This window comes from Perca flavescens, chromosome 5 (assembly GCF_004354835.1).
Source record: "Perca flavescens isolate YP-PL-M2 chromosome 5, PFLA_1.0, whole genome shotgun sequence".
NCBI classification, from domain to species: Eukaryota; Metazoa; Chordata; class Actinopteri; order Perciformes; family Percidae; genus Perca; species Perca flavescens.
The window spans coordinates 37,836,800-37,849,705 of record NC_041335.1 but is presented as its reverse complement, the minus strand read 5'-3'; the positions used below and the strand labels follow the sequence as shown (position 1 = coordinate 37,849,705).

General features: G+C 41.1%; 1 protein-coding gene across 1 annotated transcript in view; it reads right to left on the bottom strand.

Moving 5' to 3' along the window:
- The window catches only part of vps33a (VPS33A core subunit of CORVET and HOPS complexes), a 42,050-nt gene extending 29,968 nt beyond the window's left edge, over positions 1–12,082 (bottom strand). The window contains exons 1-6 of the mRNA XM_028579071.1: positions 11,749–12,082; positions 9,858–9,923; positions 8,422–8,549; positions 7,116–7,302; positions 5,968–6,084; positions 2,633–2,807 (exon numbers count right to left, since the gene is read on the bottom strand). Of these exons, the coding sequence (XP_028434872.1) occupies positions 2,633–2,807; positions 5,968–6,084; positions 7,116–7,302; positions 8,422–8,549; positions 9,858–9,923; positions 11,749–11,967 (892 nt within the window). The 5' untranslated portion in view covers positions 11,968–12,082. The remainder of the gene's footprint in view (positions 1–2,632; positions 2,808–5,967; positions 6,085–7,115; positions 7,303–8,421; positions 8,550–9,857; positions 9,924–11,748) is intronic.
- Positions 12,083–12,906: the final 824 nt, after the last annotated feature.

Below are 12,906 nucleotides of genomic sequence, written 5' to 3'. Positions count from 1 at the left end.
GGGGTCTCTCCTAGCTGTAGATAGGTGGGGTCTCCTCTAGTTGTAGATAGGTGGGGTCTCCTCTAGCTGTAGATAGGTGGGGTCTCCTCTAGCTGTAGATAGGTGAGGTCTCTCCTAGCTGTAGATAGGTGGGGTCTCCTCTAGCTGTAGATAGGTGAGGTCTCTCCTAGCTGTAGATAGGTGGGGTCTCCCCTAGCTGTAGATAGGTGGGGTCTCCTCTAGCTGTAGATAGGTGGGGTCTCCTCTAGCTGTAGATAGGTGAGGTCTCCCCTAGCTGTAGATAGGTGAGGTCTCTCCTAGCTGTAGATAGGTGGGGTCTCCCCTAGCTGTAGATAGGTGGGGTCTCCTCTGACTGTAGATAGGTGGGGTCTCCCCTAGCTGTAGATAGGTGGGGTCTCCTCTGACTGTAGATAGGTGGGGTCTCCCCTAGCTGTAGATAGGTGGGCCAACACATTTTTTGTGCATGCATCGTTTTAGTCCGGTGCAACACCGCTAGCGCCGACGCTAGTTAGCTTAGCGTAGTGCATGTGTCAAACTTGAGGCCCGAGGGCCAAATCCGGCCCCTCGCAGGTTTTGATCTGGCCCACATTTCAATTTAGGCTCACAAGAAATTTAGGCCCACCTAGGTTTTGGTGTTTTTATTTTATTTTTTGACATTTTCGACACCTTTTTGGGCAGTTTATGCACTTTTTTCAATGCTTTAGGCACTTTGTTTTAACGATTTGGACGCTTTCCTCAATGTTTTGCCACTTTTTCTGAAGTTTTTGACGCTTTTTACGATGTTTTTGTCACTTTTTCACACAATTTTTATGCTTTTTTTCGGCCTTTTTCCAACTTTTTTGGCGCTTAATTCAACCTATTTGTTTTTCTTTTTTGGGGCTTTATGAGGCCCAAAATTTAAGTGAGAAGACTACAGTATATGAGACCTGGAGTAATACAGTCAAAATATTTGACTTTTTCTCTTAAATAAACACGTGAATAATCTCTACGTGTCTGGCCCTCGATGGGATTCTCATTTTCCAGTGTGGCCCTCTGGGAAAATGAGTTTGACACCCCTGGCGTAGTGAATGGAATCCTATGTTGCCGGTTAGCATGTTGTGAGTAAAAGTGAGCCAACAAAAGACAAAAAAAAAAACTAATCACTCGCACTGAGACAAAAAAATGCGTTGGCCCACCTATCTACAGCCAGGGGAGACCGTGATAAGAACTATTTCAACAAACGGTGGCGTATCCCTTTAAGGGGGAATTGGTTTTTTTTCCAAGCTGAACGATATTTCCCCATGTGAACAAAAATCTTTAAAACTGTTCCAGCACTGAGAGAGAACATTGTAACCGCAAGCCGTGAACCAGGCTGTAACCTAATGGACACGATAACAAATTTTGCTGGACGATAAATTGTCCCAGAAATTATTTCGATAAACGATAATATTGTCGTTCTGAGACCATATTCATCTGATATAATAATAATGCAGGTACACCCTTTTCAAAGATCAATAAACTTTTATTTCTAAAGAATATTTAACACTGGAACTGGAAGACATTTTAAATATCCACAATAAATCAAAAAAACAACCAAAAACAGTAAATAAAATGGAAATTTGTCCGGACGGACTGCAACGCAACCCTACAGGACTAATGTTCAGCGTCATTTAGCATCCACTAAAAGTGTCTGACAACATTATGGGATGGATCCCTACAGAGATAGATCTTTTAGTTAAAGAGTAAGATCCTTTTAGTTTAACATGAAACAGCCCCGAAATCACCATTACCAAACTCCACCAGACTCGATGTAAATAATCAGGACTTTTAGCGTGTATAGAGCCAGCATATCTCCACCAGACTCCATGTAAATAATCAGGACTTTTAGTGTGTATAGAGCCAGCATATCTCCACCAGAGACCATGTAAATAATCAGGACTTTTAGCGTGTATAGAGCCAGCATATCTCCACCAGACTCCATGTAAATAATCAGGACTTTTAGCGTGTATAGAGCCAGCATATCTCCACCAGACTCCATGTAAATAATCAGGACTTTTAGCGTGTATAGAGCCAGCATATCTCCACCAGACTCCATGTAAATAATCAGGACTTTTAGCGTGTATAGTGCCAGCATATCTCCACCAGACTCCATGTAAATAATCAGGACTTTTAGCGTGTATAGTGCCAGCATATCTCCACCAGACTCCATGTAAATAATCAGGACTTTTAGCGTGTATAGTGCCAGCATATCTCCACCAGACTCCATGTAAATAATCAGGACTTTTAGCGTGTATAGAGTTTATGAAATGTCTTTATTAAACTAAAAGGATCTTACTCTTTAACTAAAAAGGTCCATCTCTGTAGGGATCCTTTCCATAATGTTGTCAGACACTTAGAATAATAATCTGACTCTGTCAGCGGCAACAACACAACTTTTAGTGGACACTGACTGAAGGTATGCAACTGCCCGTTCACATTACATTGCATTTTGTTGTCTCGCTTAATACTGGACCGATTTCAAACAATAGTGTTCCCCTCAGTTACTTAAACACAAATACATGGGGGAAACCAGTGTCCAGATGGAAGATTCCCAAAGTTACCCTTTAAGATGTTTGCATTGACGGCAGTCTAACATTCCCTGTGTTTCTCTCACCGTTAGTGATTCCGTAGATCTCGTCGATGAGGCCCTCGTAGGTGAGCTGTGTGGCCAGAGGGGTGAGCAGGTCCACGTTACGGTCCAGGAGCAGCAGAGTGTCGAACACGGGCAGGATCTGGTTCTGACTGCCGGCAAACTCCCGCTTCATCCTCAGCATCATGTTGGCAACGTGCTGACAACGAGCAGAGGCACTCTTTGATCAAACAAACTCACTCCCCTGGAGGTCAATGGTACGGAGCATCGGCCAGTTTCAATCACTGACTGTTAATATAGTAGTGCCCATATTATGGAAAAAAAAAAAAATCACTTTTTCTGGGATTTGGGGTGTTATTTTGTGTCTCTGGTGCTTCCACACGCATACAAACGGTTTCTGAATGTGTCCTGCCTTCAGTCCCCGGGTAAGCTGGTCAAAATCTGCAAGGCTTTCTACGTCACTAGCCGAGACAAGCTGGCTATCGTTCTCAATAGCAAAGCACTGCTACAACACACACAAGTTCCCCCTAATCTCCAAAAGAACTACTTCCATGTGCTCCCTGGTTTAGAAGAAGTCTCCCAGCTGATCCTGCCTTGGAACTGACTGAAGTTGGAGAAACAGACTTTCTTTTACTGTCTCTAGAGTTAGCTAGCTGACATGAGCTACGATCTGAGCCAAGGGGGTAAGCTTCACTTCAGAACACGAACCTCCGATGGCGCCATTTTGTTGCTACCAAGCCATCACCTCCCGTTAGCATCCCATTGACTCCCATTCATTTTGGCGCCACTTTGACAGCGAATAACTTTACATCTGAAGCGTTTAAAGACTATTTGTCTGTTGCTTATTTCTAAAGAAACACGACGATGTATAAAAGGCTCCATTACCTTGTACCTCACGTTATGGCTCCGTAGCAGACGCTTTTATAAAAATAGGCTAACGATTGGGTCATAACCACGAGACTTACTGTCACACAGTAGAGGAATTACCGTATAGTACAGGAGAAGCTCACAGGCAGTTTGGACTTCCATTATCTGTTTAGGTTTAATTACTAATGTTAACTAGCATGTTAGTGATCAGTAATTACTAATGTTAACTATCATGTTAGTGATCAGTAATTAGCCTGTGTCTATGTTATCTCCTTACATATACCTACACTCTCCGTCTCTGTAAGATTGGGAATGATTGAGATTTCTCTCTCACAGCTACCAGAAGACTTCACACTTTCAGACAGGTTGCTCACGTCACATCTACGTCTTCAAGCTCAGTTGGAGGCTGCTCAGTAACACTCAGCCAGCACCGGGAAAGAGACTTCTGATATCCTTCACTGGTCTCCGTCCAGAGACACGGGGTCTTTTAGTCCATTATATACCGTCTATGATGCTGTTTGAGCTACTGCGCATGTGCGAGTGCAATCAAAGATAGTACAGAAGAAGAAGAAGAAAAGAGGTCTCACTCTGTAGCTAAAACAGAAACCAGTTGAAAAGAGGATCTGCTGCCGTGAGAGAGAGAGCTGTGCAGTACAACTAAAATATGGTGTTTTTTGAAAATTAAACCATGTAAACCTATTCTGGTACAACCTTAAAATACAATTATGAACCTGAAAATGAGCTTAATATGGGCGCTTTAAAGGACAGAGCATGTGTGACCGTACCCATTGGTTTGTGGAGATCTGCTATGAGTCGTCGAGTTTGGTTGCGAGAGGGAGGATTTTAGACGAGAGGGAGGAGAGAGGGAGGAGAGAGGGAGGAGCCATAGACTGTTGGGCGCTATCTGACTGTGACGTTAGCGGAGAGTTGGCAACGCTGCTTACACTCTACGTTACACACTTTCACTGGTAATTATTGATGCAACTGCAGCTGAAAGCTAGCCTACATAATTCTAGGTAAGATTTAGCTTCGCTAGGTTTTAAATATATCTTTAAGACAGGCCTAAAACACCCCCTGCTTTTTCGTCGATTTTAAAATCAACGAGACCATAATTCAAAATATGAACATAATTTTTTGTTGCAGAAGACTTAAAACTAGAGATTGAGACCATAGATTCATTATGAAAATGTGTACTAAATCAAGTGAGAAGTGTTGTCACTTTTTCATAGCTACAGAAACAGACCTCCTTTTGCAACCGCACGTGTCGCCGCCTGCAGGAATTCAGATAGAAAGCAGGTTTAAGAAGTCTCTGTCAGTACCCGATCCGTGCTGCCTGCACGATCAGTTCTGCACATGCGCAAAATGTTCGCGCCGTGCGCTGTTGGCTGTTGTACGAGGATTCGCGACACTGCACGATCTGTTCCACGCTTCCGTTGGACAGCCTCCACAGGCAAGCTAACGTTAGTTTAGCTAACAGCTCATTCGGCTAACCGCTAGCTGATTGTAGTGGTCTGCAGTTAGCCTCCACAGGCAAGCTAACGTTAGTTTAGCTCACAGCTTATTCGGTTAACTGCTAGGTAACAGTAGCGGTCCACAGTTAGCCTCCACAGGCAAGCTAACGTTATTTTAGCTAACAGCTCATTCGGCTAACCGCTAGCTGATTGTAGCGGTCTGCCGTTAGCCTCCACAGGCAAGCTAACGTTAGTTTAGCTCACAGCTAATTCGGCTAACCGCTAGCTGAGACAGCATGTAATAACTTTAAAAGACCCTCAAAATAAAACTTGAAAACAAACGTTAACATATATAACAGCTGCTACGTCAGTTCTACTTTACTTGTGCTCATTTAAAATACAATCACTCAATACTTGTCTTTATTGTTATTACTGTAAAGTCTTAATGTAGCTGTAGCCGGTTTCTCCCATTAAGTTTGGCTTAACGTCATTTTAGACTGAATCTAGCTGTCGGCTAGCCATCCATCCATCCATCCATCTTCGTCTGCTTATCCGGTGTCGGGTCGCGGGGGGAGCAGCTCCAGCAGGGGACCCCAAACTTCCCTTTCCCGAGCAACATTAACCAGCTCCGACTGGGGGATCCCGAGGCGTTCCCAGGCCAGGTTGGAGATATAATCCCTCCACCTAGTCCTGGGTCTTCCCCGAGGCCTCCTCCCAGCTGGACGTGCCTGGAACACCTCCCTAGGGAGGCGCCCAGGGGGCATCCTTACCAGATGCCCAAACCACCTCAACTGGCTCCTTTCGACGCAAAGGAGCAGCGGCTCTACTCCGAGCTCCTCACGGATGACTGAGCTGTCGGCTAGCGGTTAGCTGAATTAGCTGTTAGCTAAACTTACGTTAGCTTCCCGGTGGAGGCTAGCGTGGAACAGATCATGCAGTGTCGTAAAACAGTATTATGCTCTGTTCCATTAATATTAATAGTCTATGGTTTCAATATAATACCGATCATCAGTTCTCTTATAAAATGATTCCAGCACTCACCCGGGCACAGTCTCCCTTGCCGTATATCTGGGGAATGGTGCCATACAGCGCCTGTAAGGTCATGAGGCCTTTGGCTGTGTGGTAAAGGCTTGTTTGGTCATTTTCTAAGTAGCACTCCTGTAAGAGACACGAGGGAGTAAAAACCCATCAAGACAGTTAGAAATATAAAATATAAAACAGCATTTAAAACCACATAATTGTCTGTTAACCAATAGATAATAGTTTTTGCTATTGTATTCCCAACTTGTATTCAGGTTTGTACATTCTTTCCTTTGCAGGGCTCCAGACTAACTTTGCACAGTGGCCCCCAACTGAAAATTTTAGGGGCACAACCAGAAAAATTTAGGGGCACACACACCGTATATCAACATGCTAACCAAATATTCACATTTCTACTAATTTCCACTGTATTACTAATAAATACTTTGATAATAGATGCAGAAATTACAATGTGCTGTTTCAAATTCAGTATCACTTTTGAAGATGCAACATAGAAGGTAAACTGACCGCCCCATCGCGGTCATGACAGTAATATATATATATATATATATATATATATATATATATATATATATATATATATATATATACATACAGTACAGGCCAAAAGTTTGGACACACCTTCTCATTCACTGCGTTTCCTTTTTATTTTCATGACTATTTACATTGTAGATTCTCACTGAAGGCATCAGAACTATGAATGAACACATATGGAATTATGTACTTAACAAAAAAGTGTGAAATAACTGAAAACATGTCTTATATTTTAGATTCTTCAAAGTAGCCACCCTTTGCTTTTTTTGAGAACTCTGCAAACCCTTGGTGTTCTCTCAATGAGCTTCATGAGGTAGTCACCTGAAATGGTTTTACCTTCACAGGTGTGCTTTGTCAGGGTTAATTAGTGGAATTATTTCCCTTATTAATAAAAAAGCAAAGGGTGGCTACTTTGAAGAATCTAAAATATAAGACATGTTTTCAGTTATTTCACTTTTTTGTTAAGTACATAATTCCATATGTGTTCATTCATAGTTTTGATGCCTTCAGTGAGAATCTACAATGTAAATAGTCATGAAAATAAAAAGGAAACGCATTGAATGAGAAGGTGTGTCCAAACTTTTGGCCTGTACTGTATATCGAGTTGAACCCACCCTGAAAGCGCTTTCATACTCCATGGAGAGCAGGTCTCCGTCGTAGGGAATCAGGTCCAGGATGTACTCGTCGATGTTGATGAAAGAGGCCAGCACGCCCTGCTCCTTCAGCCGCTGCTCACACAGCATGCTCCGCCGCGGCACGAACAAGATGTGGAAGTCTCGAGGCGAGTGCATCTTGTCCTCGCTGAAGAGACGCGCAATCCGGGACAAACGTGTTAAATACTGGGGGCCAGCTTTGCAAAGTGACAGAACATTGGTCCAGTATTAAGAGAGATCGCTGCAGTCGGCAGCGGAGAAACAAGCTACAATGTAAGTTAATAGGACAGTTGTCCAGCTTGTATTTACGTCCGCTAAAAGTTCTGTTTTTGCAGCTGACAAGTTTAGATTAATATTATAACCATCTGACAACATTATGAAAAGGATCCCTACAGAGATGGACCTTTTAGTTAGAGAGTAAGATCCTTTTTTTAAACATAAAAACATCCGCGAAATTGCGTTCGCTAAACCCACCAGACTCAATGCAAATAAACAGTAATTTAAGCATCATAAAACACAATTAATTCAAAGTCGACCGTAACTAAATAAAACTATGAAAAGACGTTTTGGGTCGTCTTTTTACTTTTCTTACCATCACAACTCTAGTTTTGGTTGCAATAAACACACAGTTTACCGATTTACGTGTGAACATATGTTGGTTCTATACACGCTAAAAGTATTGCTTTTTTAAATGGAGTCTGGTGGGTTTAGCGCTACCAACTTCAGAGCTATTTCTGGTTGAACAGAAAGGTCTCAAATAGGTTTTAAAGGTCTATCTCTGTAGGGATCCTTTCCATAATGTTGTCAGACACTTAGAATAATAATCTGAGTCTGTCAGCGGCAACAACAGAACTTTTAGGGTTACATTGCAGCCCGGTCTGTGGCTGCTGGTTACAGCATTCACGCTCACTGGACCAATCATAACATCAGTTACTTACACACAAAAACATACAAGGGGTCCAGGTTGAAAAAAAACAAAACAGTAGTTATCATTTAATGTTACTGCTTTGGAGTCAATTCTTAAAGTAAACACTGATCGATTTTAATAAAGCAGCAGGTTAGAGGGAAACTGTAGAATCTCTTTCACATCCAAGCAGAACTAGTTTTGCAACTGAATTATCCCAAATGGACATGCAATGGGAAATCAAATTAGAGCTGTAATCGATTCGGGACCTTATGAATCGGAATCAAATCCAGAAATCAAGAGGGGAAACCCCCGCCATGATGCTTACATTACGAGGCGTGAAGAAAAGACGAGTAAACAGACCTGAATACGTTCTCAGCAATGATGTCCATGAGCTCCAGTCGGGGACGGACAAAGAAGATGATGTTTTTGACGTCAGCAGAGGGGAGCCGGCCGCTCTTGAGGGTGAACATCTTCTCCACTTCATGTTCCTGGAAAAAAAAACAGAAATAAAACATGCAACTCAGGCATGCACCGAATCCAGGATTCGGCTTCTGATTGGGCCGAATATTGGGCTTTTTGACGGGGTTCTGGTTCCTGCCGAACCTTAGCATTTTTTACATTTTGGGAGCTATTTTCCTCATTTTTGTTCTTACTTTTTTGTGGCTTTCTCAGACATTTGTCACCTTTTTGTAAATCTGTGGCTTTTTCCGACATTTTTGTACGCTTTTTTGTCACATTTTTGTTGACATGAAGCCCTACAAAAGTCATCAAAAGAGTTCCTTAGCCATCGTAGAATTTAGCAAATCAAGCAAAACAAAAGATAAAAAATTTTTTTTAACAACAACCAGTTTCTCAGCCTGAATATGAAAACTCTCTCTGCTGCTTCTGGGGGAATTTCTGAGTCTCAGAGTCGGCAAATCTGACAAATTCTGCTTTTGAATATCAGGTAATTGTACTTTTTAAAAAACACTTTACTCCAAACATCTGGATTCAGTGCATCACTAATGCAACTCGAGTGTGATATCTACGATTAACAAAAACTAAAGCTACGTTAAATATACGTGATTCTTCCGATACTTTTGTTACTGTTGTGCATGTGACTTATAAATAACTTTAGTACATACAGTAAATGTATTAAAAGCAAATAATGTGTAACATGTAGAATAGATATAATCCAATAACAAATATGTAAGAGTTTAAGACACTATAACGTATCAAATATTTAAGACATTGAGACACTATAACGTATCAAATATTTAAGAGATTAAGACACTATAACCTAACAAATATGTAAGAGTTTAAAACACTATAACCTAAAAAATATGTAAGAGTTTAAGACACTATAACCATTACAAATATGTAAGATTTTAAGACACTATAACCTAACAAATATTTAAGAGATTAAGACACTATAACCTAACAAATATGTAAGAGTTTAAAACACTATAACCTAACAAATATGTAAGAGTTTAAAACACTATAACCTAACAAATATGTAAGAGTTTAAAACACTATAACCTAACAAATATGTAAGAGATTAAAACACTATAACCTAACAAATATGTAAGAGATTAAAACACTATAACCTAACAAATATGTAAGATTTTAAAACACTATAACCTAACAAATATGTAAGAGATTAAAACACTATAACCTAACAAATATGTAAGATTTTAAGACACTATAACCTAACAAATATGTGCGATATAATGGTTTTAGAGGAAGAAAAGAAGGCTGTACGGTGTCATTGTGTGGCCTTGTCTTTTGGGTTACTTTACAAAAGAAAAATCTCTTACCTTCAGTAGGGAGTACTGAGCTATCAATCCAAAAGGTCCCGTCAGATATTCATCCCAAACTATGGCCTAAAGAGCAATAAAGCACATAAAGTTATGAATATCATCATCATCTTCATCATCATCCTCAACTTTAACAGACTCAAGGTCCATTCAGAAGACACAGACATGACATACAACATATCTATAAAAGACACATATACCAGTGTTTCCATAGTGATGGTTGGTACTGTATGGCACTAAACCTAGGATTTACCAGCAGCATATCAATGCTGTTCTGTAAAGTGAATTTGTAGATAAGACTCCTCAATAGTGCCTGGAAGGTGCTGACCCCTGCCCTAAAGAACAGGTCCCTTGCACTAGAGCACCTGGGTCTGTTGAGCAGTATCCTCATACAGTCATTAGAAGTTACCTTAAGCTTCGGCAGGCTTCCCTTTTAAAACTTCGTCCATAAGGGAGCAGTATACAAAGGAGTGCAATATGCTTTAAACAGAATAATTTTGACGTCATCTGTGCTCATGTGGAATTTTCTTACCAGCATGTTAGCATGATAGATAGATAGATAGATAGATAGATAGATAGATAGATAGATAGATAGATAGATAGATAGATAAATAATCACCAGTAATGTGGATATAATGACTAAATGGGTAAAGGTGAATAATAGAACAGTTACAGCAGTCTGGTAAGTTCAGAAAATGACATCACTTTAAAACCAGGAAAAGACACTTATGCCATATTACGATATCCAAAATCTAAGACGATATCTAGTCTCATATCACGATATATTGCCCAGCTCTACTCTATGGTAAGGTGCTCTATGAGAGCGTGTGTGTGTGTGTGTGTGTGTGTGTGTGTCAGTCTGCATGGTAAGGTGCTCTATGGGAGTGTGTGTGTGTGTGTGTCAGTCTGCATGGTAAGGTGCTCTGAGAGAGTGAGTGTGTGTGTGTGTGTGTGTGTGTGTGTGTGTGTGTGTGTGTGTGTGTGTGTGTGTGTCAGTATGTATGGTAAGGTGCTCTATGGGAGTGTGTGTGAGTGTGTGTGTCAGTCTGCATGGTAAGGTGCTCTACGAGAGAGTGTGTGTGTGTGTGTGTGTGTGTGTGTGTGTCAGTCTGCACGGTAAGGTGATCTATGACAGCGTGTGTGAGTGTGCGTGTGTGCGTGTGTGTGTGCGTGTGTGTCACCTGCACGGTAAGGTGATCTATGAGAGTGTGTGTGTGTGTGTCTGTGTGTGTCAGTCTGCACGGTAAGGTGCTCTATGAGAGTGTGTGTGTGTTTGTGTCCGTGTCAGTCTGCACGGTAAGGTGCTCTATGAGCGAGAGAGAGAGAGAGAGAGTGTGTGTGTGTGTGTGTGTTTCCCTTTTAGTTTGGGCATATAATACGCGACGCTGCCTGTGTGTGTGTGTGTGTGTGTGTGTGTGTGTGTGTGTGTGTGTGTGTGTGTGTGTGTGTGTGTGTGTGTGTATGTATGTATGTATGTATGTATATATATATATATATATATATATATATATATATATATATATCGTCATCATCACATAACTTATCTGTAATGTAGTGACCCGGATATTTAATGTTATTACAGATACTCATCACTAGTCCTGACAGATAGAAGTCTGGAAAACAAAGACCACTGTTGTCCTACATATTAAGTATATAACACATCATATTTCACCCCATATTCAGAATAGATATTCAGTAGCAAGGTCTGGAAAAGCATCGGTCTGCTGTCAGTGGTTACGTTTGATTTAGCTATTACTTTTAGCTCATATTAAAAGGGAAACACAGATTACAGGCCTGCGAGATGCTCTGACCGGTTCACAGCTCTAAAAGACTAGCTTAGCTTAGCTGTCAGATCCGTGGATGGGTCTATGTTTTTACATCGTTTTATTACCTTGCTTCCTGCACATTTGTCCAAAAACTCTCGAAGCTCTTTCCGTGCTGCTTCTCTCAAAATGTTTAAATTGACGCGACCGTAGGACAGGTGGGCCGCCATGTTTCTGCAGCAGCAACACAACAAGTCAGGTGACCAGTGGGTAAAACTCGTGACCAAAGAAGATACGATATCAAGATAGTTCACTCCCAAAAAAACTACCCGGAAATCTCCCAGCATAAACGTACTTAAGTCTGTTAAGTCTGCGCTATTTCCCAAAGGCCGAAATGCGTATGAATAACAGAAACTAGCTAATAGAAGACCTATCCACCTTAAGTTTGCAGACAGACCCGTTCACTGGTTAAGTAGTTAGTTCGTGTGGCGCATGCGCATTGGGCGCTCATTAAACAACTTCAATAAAGCCAGTTTTTAAGGAATATCTGCAGGTCAATGGACTTTGTGCATCTCACATGCACATGGTTATAGGTATATTGAACATAGCATGCACAGAACACATGTATCAGAGTAACATTTTTACCGATTTTCTTAAAAGTGCGACCCAAATACGGAAAAACGACGGGATTTATCTCTTGTTTTCTGTGTGTAGGTGTTGCAAACATACACTGTACCGCTAAAACTCTGCCTATAATTATGTAAATCCAAATTATATTTGACAGTGAGTGTGTTTTTGCATTCCTTTTTAACGATTACACTCATGTTACACAGAAATGTATTCTGTAATAAAGGCAAAAGGGGCGCATATCATCTAATCTTTGGTGCAATACACGTTTGAACCACTAGATGGAGGGATTTTTCCACAGTAGGAATCAAAGTGGACATATGTTCTTATGATTCAGACACAGATTTTATTTGAGTGGCTATTTTTGTGGAAATTAAATAATATGTTAACCCAACTCATGTCACTGGAAGGACAGTGCCAGCAGTGTAGTGTTTACAGTGGTGTAGTCTTGGGTATACTGTACTGTATATGTTTATGGGCCTATACTCTATATATGGGCCAGAATGAGAATTTTTTTTTGGCGCGGGGGGGTGGAGAGTTTCATATTGGGGGGGTCTGTGTGTCCTCCCCCAGGGAAGTTTTGAGCATCAACGACTTCATTTCCTGTATTCGGATACACTTTTATGCACCAATTTACGGTGGAGATACCTTTATTTAGC